This window comes from Penaeus monodon, unplaced genomic scaffold (assembly GCF_015228065.2).
Source record: "Penaeus monodon isolate SGIC_2016 unplaced genomic scaffold, NSTDA_Pmon_1 PmonScaffold_8345, whole genome shotgun sequence".
NCBI lineage: Eukaryota > Metazoa > Arthropoda > Malacostraca > Decapoda > Penaeidae > Penaeus > Penaeus monodon.
In genome coordinates this window covers 1-14,765 of record NW_023663599.1, presented here as the reverse complement: position 1 = coordinate 14,765, position 14,765 = coordinate 1, and the positions used below count along the sequence as shown (strand labels likewise).

The window sequence follows — 14,765 nt, the reverse complement described above, 5'->3', positions numbered from 1 at the left end:
AACGAATCACTTTAATCAAGGGGTTATATCTGTGGAAAAGTAAGATTAAATATTTTTCATTAAAGAGGTAATATCTGTGAAAGAATCAATGAAATCGGATTATTTTTTGGGATTATATTTTTAGAAGAATCAACTGGGGAAAATCGCTTCTAGGGATAAATTTTGCGGAAGAATCAATAAAAATAAGAATCATAAAACTTTTATCAATTACATTTGTGGAAGAATCAATAAATCAGAACCAATCTTTGGGTTATATCTGTGGAAGTATGAGGAAAATGAGAAATGGAGTCTCTGAGAGTAACGACAGACAGGTGCCATGAGCTTGAAGCCTTGTCAAACGTTCAACACCTCCATCTCATCCACGCTTCTTCCCCTCCTCAAAATCCTTCAATAAAAATAAACAGCAAAACAACAACCTAATAAACTAACCTGCCAGAACCAGTGCGAGAGAAGGCGGCGCCGGGGTCCCTGTTGGCCGGCGACTGGGCCGCTGGCGCAGGGAGGACCGGCCCTCGAGGGAGTCTCGCCTGATTCCTCGGCCGCTGGCGCTCGATCGGCGACGCGGCGACGGAGAGGAGGGCACGTAGCCTTCGTCACACCTGTGGGTCAGAGGGAAGGGTTTTCAAAGGGTTCTTTGGGGACGATACTAAATGCAAAAGAACTGGCAATCATGTTTATATATGTATATATATATGTACTATGCACAGCGACACGTATACACGTACACGCACGCAAGTACGCGCGCGCACACACACACAACACACACACAACATGAAGCAAAAATCATCCACGTCCGAAGGAGAATGCCCCCGTACTCTCAGAAATTGAAGAGATTCTCGAATGATAATTTAAAAAAACAACAACATACTAACGCATAAATTGAACATGGAACACAGGTGACATGGTACGTTTAAGATAATCATCTACATAAATTCATCATAAAAAATTATGTATAACTAGTTACACTGGCATGGCACTTCCACAAAAAATTTATTTCATGCATTTTATTTAGTATAATCAAAAGTCAGAATTAACACCACGGACATTGGGCTACTGTGATTGTCTAAAAGTTCACTGTACCTTTAGCAACTATATCGTCAAGCCAGTGCACTCTTTCGCTATACCGTGGTCATTGTTTTTAATCAGCATATTTCACTCTTTCTCGCCTTCTCCTCTTTCAATTTGCACTTTTTAGCATATCACATAATCCGCAAGCTTTAAATGAAATGATTCATGTATCCAGTTTTACTTCTCTCAGTTTACATCCTGTGTTCTCATTGCGTTCTGTTCATTCCACTTTTAGATCAGGATTAGACACTTGATAAACGCTAATGTTTCAATGTTCTGTTTCCCTGAATAAATCAACAGCATTGTATAAATTGTTGAATGAGAGTTATCAAATTTACATTTTTCTATAAATACTAATTTCTAGGGTGAAATATACTACGGAAATTCAGCATTCACGTAGGTACCTCTAAATCAACTATTAGGAATAAACAATACTTTCTAACTTTATTTCATTTCGGTGCATTTGAATACCAACTTTGTGCACTGCATTCTGTTGGCACTGCACTCATCACTAAGTTTTGGTACTTCTTGCAGATACTAAAGCATTGACTAGCGTAGGGCATTTCTTTGGTATTGACGATGCCTTCATGCCAGACGCTTTTGCCCTCTGTTCTAAAGAATTTTGTAACCTGATCCTTTCTGGCGATCCCCTTTGCTGTACTCTGCATCCTTTCTGTCCTCCTTTGTTCCTCTTTTTAAACAGATATATCGTGCGTTTCCTTCCATGCCTTAAAGGAAGCGTTGAGAGTTTTAAAGGCATTTTACTACTGTTGTTTGCATTCTTTGTTTGGATGGATCTCTGGTCGTAGCTGAAGACTTGTTCTGCACAAATGTTGGTATCTTTGTACTATATTTCAAAGGCTCATTGTTCTTAGCTCGTGTACAGTATATCTTCCTTTATCTCAGAATTTGCATCAAGTATTCCAAGACTTTTATAAGGCTTAGGAGTTGAAGTTATGGGCAAAGCTTTGCTGGAGTATGATTAATCTTAAGTTCCTCTATAGATGTTTTCCGCACTGTCAGGATTATGCTGTGGTAAATCCTATTTTCTCCTGAACGCGTTTCTCTTCCAAGTTTTCTTTGAGGGATACGTGAGGATGAGGATAGAGGTGCCTTGTTGGCCTGCTCATTGCTCCCTTTTGTTTCGTGTTGTGGGGCGGGCAATGCTGATCTAGTGGGGGATGCATCTTTAGTCTTTCTAATACCTTTGTTCCATTGCTGGTTTGTAATTTGTGTGTACCATGGGGTGATTTTCTCCCAAAACTTCTTTGGAATGCATACACTCCTTTTCCTTTCAGGAGTAATTTTAGGGGTGGAGTTATGAATTGATTCTTGACTCCTAGACAACCTTTTCTTTACTGGCTTAGAAACTTTAAGCGGAGTAGAATCTTGCTCTTTATTCAAAGGGTTAAATGTTGCAGAAAGAGCAGCTGCTCCCTGGGAGAATTTCCTTTGTGAATTCCTCTCACGCAGCCCACGGTTCGATAAACTAGGCGAATTAGTCATTCTAGAGGGTAGGTTTGCCATCCGCAAACTCCTTGCCTGTATCTGTGTCCTTGATGTAGGAGTCTAAAACTTGTGCGTGACCTCCAGACCTTTCAATATCAATAGGAAGAACATGATAACCCAAATTTGCATAATAGCAACTCCGAGGGTTGCAAAAAGATCACTTTACTACTTCAGATGCCTCTTGTGTTCATGAAAAAATTACCTTATTAAAATAATCTTACTCTTACATACACCATCATGACCTTCCAACCCTTTCGAAAACTAAATTTAAAACTCCCTCGTCACTAAATTGCCATCGCTATTAAATACTAATGAATGAATCCACTCCAAACTCCCATTAAAATAAAAATACATATGCATTAAAAAATATATATATATAATAATACGCAAGAGATCAAATATAGGTCCTCGAATAATAAAGGATAAAATCTGAAACCGAAATGACCTTACCTCTCATACGTGACGTTCATGATTTGCCTCTCCTGTCCGCTACTCGACGTCTTGAAGCCCACGCGGGAAGACAGGGCCGTGCGGTGACCTGGATGCGAGGGGGAGGAGGAGAAGGCTGTCAGTGATGTCTGATTTGTTGGAAGTTTTAAAATCGAAAGGGAGAGGATGGTAGGAGGAGACTGATAGAGAAATATATATACATACACACACTCACATGTGCATATCCATACACGCATACACACATATATAAATATGTGTATGTATATATTCTATATGCATATATACATATATGTGCACGCACGCACACACACACGCAAGGCGCGCGTGTGTGTGGACCACACACACACACATACATATGTGTGTGTATGTATATACATATATACAGAGAGTGAGAAAACGAAAGATAAGATTAGAAAAAAGAATAAATAAGTAAAATAAAAAGATAACTCAAGTTCCAAAAATACTTAAATAATTTCCCCCTAACTTGCTTTCATCACGTCATCCGGTGCCCAGTAGCAAACGACGCAGTTCTCGAAACCAACACAATGGCTCCACAACACCACTCCTCTGTTATCACTTTGCATAAAAAGACCCCAAAAAAGGTAGAAAAAATAGGCACAATCACCGTAACAAATACAATAAAATGCATTTCTCTCTTTTTTTCGTTTTTACTTAAAAAAAAACCTTCATCCGTGTTGCACCCGGTTCGGGCGGGCAAAGTGTGTCACAGGCAGCATGATCACGGACTGAATAGGAACACACGCAGGCCAAGCGTGACTCCAGTTAGGTGATTTCTCGGCCGGATGAGGACTAATGTTTTTGCCTTTGGAGTGTATCAGGTCGTATACGGAATGGGGAAAGCGAGGAAGAGAGAAATGGAGATATAAGACGAAAGGAGAAAAAGAAAGAGGGGAGAGAGGGAAGAGGGAGGGAGGAGAGAGAGAGAGAGAGAGAGAGATGGGGGGGGGGTCGAGGGGAGTAAGGAAAGGAAAAAAGAAGAGAGACAAACAAGCAGATAGATAGCTACGGAGAGAGAGAGAATGAAGTCCTCGCAGAAAGACGTCTTACCTTGACGACACCTGCAGGGATCGTGCTTGTCAGGTAATGCTCGAGGGTGTCCCATCCTCCGCCGACGCGCACCATCACGTGGTTACGGAGAATCTGAAAACAAGTATTTCACGTCAACAAAGATATCTGCAAAAGTCATCAGTTACATAACTCACACCTAAATTTCTAACAAACACTCTTACCACATTATGATTTAAGAAAAAAAAAAGTCAAACAAACACAACATGCATAAAGAAATGACTATAACAAGTACGAGGAATAATATACATCAAGCTTTAAATCCACTACAAAGGCATGTACACACCCGCGCGTCGCTTTTCATATACAACAGAAAAGATCTCGCTTCCAAACAAAGGGAAACCTAGAGACCCAGATTACACAAGGGAAGCTAATACACACAAAGACTAGTGTTGTCGCCGCTTTCCCTAAGCCTCTCCGGGTAAGATGGAATCTAAGAGTGAAAACGTGACGTTCTTGAGGGGAATTCAAGAGTTTCGGGTAACGGGGCGAGTGGCGTTATCAAAACTAACGTCCGAATAGAGGTTTTAAGTTGTGGAAGTTGGGGTTGTGAGAGGTCAGTTGAGGATTTGGGGATAGGCAAAGGTTGGGATAGTCGAGATATTATTTATATTTATTTTTTATTATCATTATTTATTATTATTTTTTTTTTTATTTGAGGTTAGATGGTGGGTGCTGAATCATCAGACACTATACGCGTTGATGCAGTGGTAAAAAAAGATAGGTTTTATATACAAAATAGATTTATTGTGTAGCATAGGTATAGTGTTAGGTATATATTATGTTTATATTATGGTATTCCAAATATGACTGGGTATAATAGATGTGCAGGTTTACAGAAAGGGAAAGATAAAAACCTAACCAACGAAGAACATGATATCATAGAGTAATATTATTTATCCTAAAATAAGCATATACCTGTCTGGGGTAACTGCTTACACACACACGCACAAACGATCACACACAAACGTATAAGGTACGAAATAAACCCTTAAAAAAACCCCAAAAAAACCCGAAGGACACTTACCCGACGAAGATCAGGACGCGCGTGTCGCCAATACGGTATTTCCCCTCAGACACCTTGACCATCGGAAATTGTGAAGGGCAAGAGCACCTCTCCACCAAGTCCCGCACCTGTAAGGAAAAAGGGGGGAATGTTAATATAGCGGGTCTTGTACATGTTATCACATAAACATTGCATAGGGGTGAGTAATTGTGAGTGGCTTTGGGTTAAACAGGGTGTGTATATGTGTATTGTGTATAGATGTATAAAGGGGTGTGTTTAAATATCGGGCTCTGTATACAAGGAGGGTTTATGCGTTGTGTATCTACAGAGGCTATGCCGGCTTGTATTTGTACAAAATAGGGGTGTATCTGGACTATTCTATGTAGCCCAATATATTTAATATATAATATATATATATATAATATTATATATATATATATATATAAGATATAAAATATTATATAATATATATATATATTATATATATATATAATTATATATAATATATATATATATTATATATATATATATATATATATATATATATATATATATATATATATATATATATATAAAATAAAATATATATATATATATATATATATATAAAATAAATATATTGGGCTACATAGAATAGTCCAGATACACCCTACTTTTGTACAAATACAAGCACGGCATAGCCATCTGTAGATACACAGACGCATAAAACACCCCTTGTATACAGAGACAGATTTTTAAAAACACACGCTTATACATCTATACACAAAATTTACACATATACAGAAACCCCCTGTTTAACCCAATGCCACTCACAATTACTCACACATATGCAATGTTATGGTGAAAAACATGTACAAGACCAGCTATTTTAAAACATTCCTCCCTTTTCCTTACAGGTGCGGACTTGGGGAGAGGTGCTCTTGCCCTTCACAATTTCCGATGGTCAAGGTGTCTGAGGGGAAATACCGTATTGGCGACACGCGCGTCCTGATCTTCGTCAGGGTAAGTGTCCTTCGGGTCTTTTTGGGTATTTTAAAGGGTTATTTCGTATCCTTATACGTTTGTGTGTGATCGTTTGTGCGTGTGTGTGTAAGCAAGTTACCCCAGACAGGTATATGCTTTTTTTAGGATAAATAAATATTACTCTATGATATCATGTTCTTCGTTAGGTTAGGTTCATCTTTCCCTTTTTTGTAAACCTCCCACTATTATACCCAGTACATATTTGGAATACCATAATATAAACATAATATTACCTAACACTATACCTATGCTACACAATAAATCTATTTGTATAAAAACCTATCTTTTTACCACTGCATCAACGCAGTATAGTTTTCTGATGATTCAGCACCACACATCTAACCTCAAGTAAAAAAAAAAATAATAATAAATAATAAATAATAACAAATAAGTATAAATAATAATCTCGACTATCCCAACCTTTGCCTATCCCCAAAATCCTCAACTGACCTCTCACAACCCCAACTTCCCAACTTAAAACCTCAAATTCGGACGTTATTTTGATAACGCCACCGCCCCGTTACCCGAACGCTTTTGAATTCCCCTCAAGAACGTCACGTTTCACTCTTAGATTCCATCTTACCCGGAGAGGTTTTAGGGAAAGCGGCGACAACACTAGTCTTTGTGTGTATTAGTTTCCCCTTGTGTAATCTGGGTCTCTAGGTTCCCTTGTTTGGAAGCGAGACTTTTCTGTTGTATATGAAAAGCGACGCGCGGGGTGTGTACATCCCTTTGTAGGGGATTTAAAGCTTGATGTATATTATTCTCGTACTTGTTATGTCATTTCTTTATGGCATGTTGTGTTTGTTTGACTTTTTTTTTTCTTAAATCATAATGTGGTAGAGTGTTTGTTAGAAATTTAGGTGTGAGTTATGTAACTGATGACTTGGCAGATATCTTTGTTGACGTGAAATACTTGTTTTCAGATTCTCCGTAACCACGTGATGGTGCGCGTCGGCGGAGGAGGGACACCCTCGAGCATTACCTGGACAAGCACGATCCCTGCAGGTGTCGTCAAGGTAAGACGTCTTTCTGCGAGGACTTCATTCTCTCTCTTCTCGTAGCTATCTATTGCTTGTTGTCTCTCTTTTTTTTTCCTTCCTTTACTCCCCTCGACCCCCCCCCATCTCTCTCTCTTTTTCCCCTCTTCCTCCCTCCCTCTTCCCTCTCTCCCCTCTTTTTTTTCTCCTTTCGTCTTATATCTCCATTTCTCTCTTCCTCGCTTTCCCCATTCCGTATACGACCTGATACACCCAAAGCAAAAACATAGTCCTCATCCGGCCGAAAAATCACCTAACTGGAGTCACGCTTGGCCTGCGTGTGTCCATTCAGTCCGTGATCATGCTGCCGTGACACACTTTGCCCCGCCCAAACCAGGTGAAACACGGATGAAGGGTTTTTTTTTTAAGAAAAAACGAAAAAAAGAGAGAAATGATTTATTGTTTTTGGGTTACGGTGATGTGCCTATTTTTTCTACCTTTTTTGGGGTCTTTTATGCAAAGTGATAACAGAGAGTGGTGTTGTGGAGCCATTGTGTTGGTTTCGAGAACTGCGTCGTTGCTACTGGGCACCGGATGACGTGATGAAGCAAGTTAGGGGGAAATTTTTTAAGATTTGGAATTGAGTTATCTTTTTATTTTATTTTATTTATTCTTTTTTTCTAATCTTATCTTTCGTTTTCTCACTCTCTGTTATATGTATATACATACACACACATATTGTATGTGTGTGTATATATGTGTGCGTCCACACACACGCGCGCTCTTGCGTGTGTGTGCGTGCGTGCACATATATGTATATATGCATATAGAATATATACATACACATATTTATATATGTGTGTATGCGTGTATGGATATGCACATGTGAGTGTGTGTATGTATATATATTTCTCTATCAGTCTCCCCCTACCATCCCTCCCTTTTCGATATTAAACTTCCAACAAATCAGACATCACTGACAGCCTTCTCCTCCTCCCCCTCGCATCAGGGTCACCGCACGGCCCTGTCTTCCCGCGTGGGCTTCAAGACGTCGAGTAGCGGACAGGAGAGGCAACTCATGAACGTCACGTATGAGAGGTAAGGTCATTTCGGTTTCAGATTTTATCCTTTATTATTCGAGGACCTATTTTTGATCTCTTGCGTATTATTATATATATATTTTTTAAGGGCATATGTTTTTTTATTTTTAAGGGTATTTTGGATTGGATTCATTCATTAGTTTTTAATAGCGATGGCAATTTGTGACGAGGGTTAATTTTGTTTTCGAAGGTTTGGGAAAGGGTTTCATGATGGTGTATGTAAGGTAAGATTATATAATAAGGAAATTTTTTCATGAACACAAGAGGCATCTGAAGTAGTAAAGTGAATCTTTTGAAAACCCTCGGAGTTGCTAGTTATGCCAATTGGCTTATCATGTTCTTCCTATTGATATTAAAAGGTTTCTGGAGGTCACGCACAAGTTCAGACCCCTACATCAAGGACACAGATAAGGCAAGGATTTTGCGGATGGCAAACCTACATCTAGAATGGACTAATTCGCCTATTTTATCGAACCGGGGCTGCGTGAGAGGAATTCACAAAGGAAATTCTCCCAGGAGCAGCGGGCTCTTTCGGGCAAACATTAACCCTTTGAATAAGGGGCAAGATTCTACTCCGCTTAAAGTTTCTAACCCAGTAAAAAAAAGGGTTTGTCTAGGAGTCAAGAATCAATTCAAAAACTCCACCCCTAAAATTACTCCTGAAAGGAAAAGGAGTGTAGCATTCCAAAGAAAGTTGGCAGAAAATAAACCCCATGGTACAACACAAATTAAAAACCCAGCAATGGAATAAAGGTATTAGAAAGACAAAGATGCATCCCCCAGTAGATTCAGCTTGCCCGCCCCACAACACGAAACAAAAGGGAGCAATGAAGCAGGCCAACAAGGCACCTCTATCTCATCCACGTATCCCTCAAAGAAAGCTTGGAAGAGAAACGCGTTCAGGAGAAAGTGGGATTTTACCACAGCATAATCCTGACAGTGCGGATACATCTATAGAGGAATTTAAAGTTAAATCATACTCCAAGAAAAGCTTGCCCATAACTTCAACTCCTAAGCCTTATAAAAGTCTTGGAAATTTTGATGAAAATTTCTGGAGATAAAGGAAGATATACTGTACACGAAGCTAAGAACAAGGGCCCTTTTGAAATATAGTACAAAGATACCAACTTTTGTGCAGAACAAGTCTTCAGCTACGACCAGAGATCCATCCAAAACAAAGAATGCAAACAACAGTAGTAAAATGCCTTTAAAAACTCTCAACGCTTCCTTTAAGGCATGGGGAAAGGAAACGCACGATATATCTGTTAAAAAGAGGAACAAAGGAGACAGAAAGGGTGCAGAGTACAGCAAAGGAGATTTGCCAGAAAGGATCAGGTTACAAAATTCTTTAGAACAGAGGCAAAAGCGTCTGGCATGAAGGCATCGTCAATACCAAAGAAATGCCCTACGCTAGTCAATGCTTTAGTATCTGCAAGAAGTACCAAAACTTAGTGATGAGGTGCAGTGCCAACAGAATGCAGTGCACAAAAGTTGGTATTCAAATGCACCGAAAATGAAATAAAGTTAGAAAGTATTGTTATTCCTAATAGTGATTTTAAGAGGTTTCCTACGTGAATGCTGAATTCCGTAGTATATTTCACCCTAGAAATTATATTTTTAGAAAATGTAATTTGATAACTCTCATTCAAACAATTTTTTACCAAAGCTGTTGATTATTCAGGAAAAGAACATTGAAACTTAGCGGTTATCAAGTTCTAATCCGATCTAAAGTGAATGACAAACGCAATGGAACACAGATGAAATGAGAGAAGAAACGGTCCTGAATCATTTCATTTAAGCTTTCGGATTATGTGATTGCTAAAAGTGAAAATTTAAAGAGAGAAGGCGAGAAAGAGGTGAAATATCTGATTAAAAACAATGACCACGGATAGCGAAAGAGTGCCTGGCTTGACGATATAGTTGCTAAAAGGTCAGTGAACTTTTAGACAATCACAGTAGCCCCAAGTCCGTGGGTTAATTCTGACTTTGATTAAAAAAAATGCAGAAATAAATTTTTGTGGAGTGCCCTGCCAGTGGAACTATATAACATAATTTTTTATGATGAATTTATGTTTGATGATTATCTTAAACGTACCCTGTCACCTGTTTCCATGTTCAATTTATGCGTTAGTATGTGTTGTTTTTTTTAAATTATCATTCGAGAATCTCTTCAATTTCTGAGAGTACGGGGGGATTCTCCTTCGGACGTGGATGATTTTTGCTTCATGGTTGGGGTGGTGTGGTGTGTGTGCGCGCGCGTACTTGCGTGCGTGTACGTGATACGTGTCGCTGTGCATATAATATATATATACATATATAAACATGATTGCCAGTTCTTTTTCATTTTGTATCCGTCCCCAAAGAACCCTTTGAAAAACCCTTCCCCCTGACCCACAGGTGTGACGAAGGCTACGTGCCCTCCTCTCCGTCGCCGCGTCGCCGATCGAGCGCCAGCGGCCGAGGAATCAGGCGAGATCCCTCGAGGGCCGGTCCTCCCTGCGCCAGCGGTCCCCGTCGCCGGCCCAAAAAGGGACCCCGGCGCCGCCTTCTCTCGCACTGGTTCTGGCAGGTTAGTTTATTAGGTTGTTGTTTTGCTGTTTTTTTTTTATTGAAGGATTTGAGGGAGGGGAAGAAGCGTGGATGAGATGGAGGTGTTTAACGTTTGACAAGGCTTCAAGTCATGGAAACCCGTCTGTCGTTACTCTCAGAGACTCCATTTCTCATTTTCCCCATACTTCCACAGATATAACCCAAAGATTGGTTCTGATTTAATTGATTCTTCCACAAATGTAATTGATAAAAATTTTTGATTCTTATTTTATTGATTCTTCCGCAAATATTATCCCTAGAAGCGATTTTCCCCAGTTGATTCTTCTAAAAAATATAATCCCAAAAAAATAAATCCGATTTCATTGATTCTTTCACAGATATTACTCTTTAATGAAAAAAAATTTAATCCTTACTTTTCCACAGATATAACCCTTGATTAAAGTGATTCTTATTCATTCCTTCTTCCACAGATATAACCCATAAAGTGGAGTCCCGGTTTTCGCGACGAACAGGGCCGCCTGGCGAGACGACTCCTCCGAAGTGAGCGATGAAGGATACAAGAGTCAGGGGAACACAGGTCCGAGGACGCTGCCCAGAAACTCGCAAGCCGACACCGAAGAAGAGCCTGGAACTGGACCCACAGATATATTAGGTGATTTCCTTTTTTTGCGGGATGGATTTATCAGGATGAGTGGAGAAGTTTTGTTGGGGGAAATTTAGCTTTGAAATTTCGGGTGGGGAAAATAAATATCGGGGATTTTTTTTTTTTTTTTGCAGAACGCCCTGAGTCTTCCATGACACAGATGTCCTCAGAGGGATCGTCGATGTCCACCGAAGACTCGGTACACACTCCCCGAGGTCCCCAACCAACACAACGACCACCGCCCCCCACTATCCTCTCACAGATGCAACCCAAAACTTGGTCACCTCCGTCACAGGTCAAGCATAAAAATTCCAGCATTGGTACGCCCCGATCGAAAATACCGTTTATTGAGACCCTGAAGAGTCCATTCATAAATAAAAAAGAAAACCAAGAAAGCGTCATTGCCGGAGGAGAAGTCTCCGGGGGAAACCAGCCGGAATGCCGGTCCGGGCGTGAGGAGGAACAGTCTGGACCGGGCGAGCGGGTTTTCAGCCGCGCAGAAGCGCCACGAGCGGAGGGCGGCCTCGTCATGCTGGGTAGAGATCCCCGGCCCGGCAGTCCTTCCGCCCGTCGGCCCGGTCAGTCAGGGGGCTCGTGCGGCCCGACAGGGAAGAACACCTGGAACGGCCGAGCTTCGGGGAACGACCGAGCCTCACCGCCGACACCTACAAGCCACCCAGACACCCAGGACGGTTCGCTCGGCCTCAGCCTCGCCGCAACTAGCGGCGTCAGGTCGGACACTCGGCGCCGGCCACACCGCTTAATCGCTCGCCTAAAAAGCTCTGCGCCCGCGTCGACCCCAGTCCCCTAACGGTGGTGGACCGCTTTTACAGCAAAATGGCCGACTTGAACCAGACGAAAATACTCTTTTTTGCATTAAAGATATTTATGACTCTCTTAAAGCAAGGTTCGGAGAGCTTAGCCGCGGAAGGTAAAATCATTGCCTCCTGAACTTTTGCAAGACTACATAAAACTTGGGTGACTGCACATGTATCCAGTGGTAGCCGTAGTTTAGATCCGAAACCAGTGCTAGGCTTCGAACGGTCCGCCAGGTGCTGTGAGGATTACTCCGAGAAAGTCCGGCGTCGGGTCTCGTATCCCAGCTCCTACCTTTTTCCTTCCCCACCAGACAGGGAATAGCAGCGGGATCAAAAGAGTAGTAAAAGGCTTGTGGACGTGGCACGTGGAGTCAGGGTCAGACCTACACCCAAATTGGACGGTTGAATCGAAGCTCGCGATGAAGTGAATCAAATTTTGAGTCATTTTTGTGCTCTGTCTCCTGGATGAAAACGCGAGAGACTAAATTGCTCAGACTTCGAAATAGAAGGGATGCTGCTCCCCTCCAGAGGTGCCACCAACTAAGATTGGCTAGGAATATATCCATACCCAATGTCCCTCTGTAACCACACTAACATGAATGGTGCTCCTTAACTAACAGTGATATGTTGCAATTTATTTTATTTCTGATTTTATGAGAGTAAACTTTCCCGATATTATAATGTGTTTGATATGGGTTTGTGTCTATTGCAGAACTAGTCGATTGTAGAATAAAAAAAAAATTTATTCTATCAAAAGTATTTAAGATAAACTGTTTTAATTCAATTGATATTACTTTTGACACATTTTTAGTACAATGGTATATAGTTTTACAGACTTATTTGACCCAAAACACATTACTGTATATCCTAATTTCAGAATTTGATTGTAGTCATTTTTTAATTCATCGAAGTATATATTCTACTGCATCTTTATTTCCCTCTATGTAAAGGGACGCAGACCTTCCCTTCTTTGCTCCGGTATAATAACTGTCACACACCGGGACAGCATCTAGTGTCTAACTGGGTACTTCATATAACCGAACACCACGTCAATGATCATTCAAAAACCATAGTGAATGCTTTGCAACAGTCTTGATATCAAAGAAATTATATGCTATTAATGTTGCAAATAGTATAGGAAGAATAGTGTACACAGCATATTGTAATCCTTTATCAGTGTTGTTTGGATAATTAGGCCACACAGAGCTAATCGATATGAGAATGAGCATACAGGGCAATTACAGAACTTTTTTTGTAACTGATATCAGCAGGATTATTTGTCATGGGACTGAATATCCCCAGCATTTAATGTGATAAGTTTGGAGAAAACCTTGCAACTGTTAAACTCTTTGAACATGGTTTGGATATGTGCATTAAGGTTTTTCAGAATATATGATATAAAGTAAATAAATTCATATAGTTTAATATTATGTATAGAGTGTGGCACTCGAGTGTACTCTTTTTATTTTAGTCGTCAAATGAGACATTTTCAGATGATTTGATTGTTAAAAGCTTGTGCATCAAAATTTTATAGAATATATACTATATATGTAATTCTTGTATTGAAACAGTCCTTGTTTTCTAAAAACACGACTTCCATATATGAAAGAGTTACAGAATGATTTTGACATTATATTAGTTATAAGAAGGGACTATGTTGGATGAGTGAATGAGAGAAAGTAGTTGCATTTTTCTCTGTCAACATAAGTGTGTATATTTTCAACTCTCACCCATAGTGGATGCAACCCTGAAGGCTTTCCTGTAACTTCCATTGCCCTTTTTTAATATTTCTATGTGTATCAGCCACAGTTTACTAATATAGGGTTAAAATGAACAGTAATATGATGAAAAAAAACTGTTCAGTCATGTGATTTATTTGTCCCAAAATCATTAAAATGTTATGACACTGTAGTAAGGACATTACAGGGTGTTGGGGAAGAATATACAAAATATAAATTATCTAATTCAGCCATACGAATTATTATTTGGACAGTGTGTTGTTTTGCAAAAGTTCTGTGTTGCTTAGAGCTAAAGACTTATATAATGATGAGAGGTGATCAGAGACAAAGTGTTTGAAAGTTTGCTCACTGTATTTCATGCTTCCGTCTAGCACTTTGTTCTCATGCCTAGAACTTTTTGTAAGATGGGTGAAATATTGTTCTTCCCTGATTTTTTTCTACTTATTTCAGCACTTTGTAACAATGACTGATATACTGGCTTAAGTTTAAGATTTTAAATTATATACTAATCCTAATTTTTGGTTGCTTATATTTCTCGTTTGGAGGAAAAATGATGGGGTTCGAGGTAAGCAGAAAAGATAAAAAATAACCAGTATATATTTATTTTATTTCGTAATAAATTTTGGGCCCCTAGGGATGGAAGGGCTGCTGTACATAGTGTTGATTGCAAATTTGTGTTTTCCTTAATGCTTCCCATCAGTGAAGCAATTAAAATGCATTAAAAAATACCAATTTTTTTTAAACCGGGCCTACTTAAACCCCCAAATTTTCCGCACCCCGAATGCTGCTCACT

General features: G+C 39.9%; 2 protein-coding genes across 2 annotated transcripts; one reads left to right on the top strand and one right to left on the bottom strand.

Moving 5' to 3' along the window:
- Positions 1 to 224: 224 nt before the first annotated feature.
- Positions 225 to 5,248, bottom strand: LOC119571848. The gene is made up of 5 exons (XM_037918963.1): positions 5,141 to 5,248; positions 4,096 to 4,188; positions 3,028 to 3,115; positions 430 to 599; positions 225 to 256 (listed from the first exon to the last, which is right to left on the bottom strand). Exons 2-5 carry the CDS (start codon positions 4,148 to 4,150, stop codon positions 225 to 227), a joined length of 345 nt encoding a protein of 114 aa, XP_037774891.1. The 5' UTR covers positions 4,151 to 4,188; positions 5,141 to 5,248.
- Positions 5,249 to 6,033: 785 nt separating this feature from the next.
- On the top strand, positions 6,034 to 10,699 carry LOC119571849 (GAS2-like protein 2B). The gene is made up of 4 exons (XM_037918964.1): positions 6,034 to 6,121; positions 7,069 to 7,161; positions 8,133 to 8,220; positions 10,620 to 10,699. The coding sequence occupies exons 1-3, from the start codon at positions 6,059 to 6,061 to the stop codon at positions 8,202 to 8,204; spliced, it is 228 nt and encodes a 75-aa protein (XP_037774892.1). The 5' UTR covers positions 6,034 to 6,058; the 3' UTR covers positions 8,205 to 8,220; positions 10,620 to 10,699.
- The last annotated feature ends 4,066 nt before the right edge of the window (positions 10,700 to 14,765 follow it).

Excerpts from the sequence above, each read along its gene's own strand:
- LOC119571848 (XM_037918963.1), bottom strand. The coding sequence starts at position 4,150 with ATGGGACACCCTCGAGCATTACCTGACAAGCACGATCCCTGCAGGTGT. Across the intron at positions 600-3,027 it reads ATGAACGTCACGTATGAGAG|GTGTGACGAAGGCTACGTGC; the intron begins GTAAGGTCATTT and ends TCTGACCCACAG. Across the intron at positions 257-429 it reads TCTCGCACTGGTTCTGGCAG|ATATAACCCAAAGATTGGTT; the intron begins GTTAGTTTATTA and ends ATACTTCCACAG.
- LOC119571849 (XM_037918964.1), top strand. The coding sequence starts at position 6,059 with ATGGTCAAGGTGTCTGAGGGGAAATACCGTATTGGCGACACGCGCGTC. Across the intron at positions 6,122-7,068 it reads GCGTCCTGATCTTCGTCAGG|ATTCTCCGTAACCACGTGAT; the intron begins GTAAGTGTCCTT and ends ACTTGTTTTCAG. Across the intron at positions 7,162-8,132 it reads TCCCTGCAGGTGTCGTCAAG|GTCACCGCACGGCCCTGTCT; the intron begins GTAAGACGTCTT and ends CCTCGCATCAGG.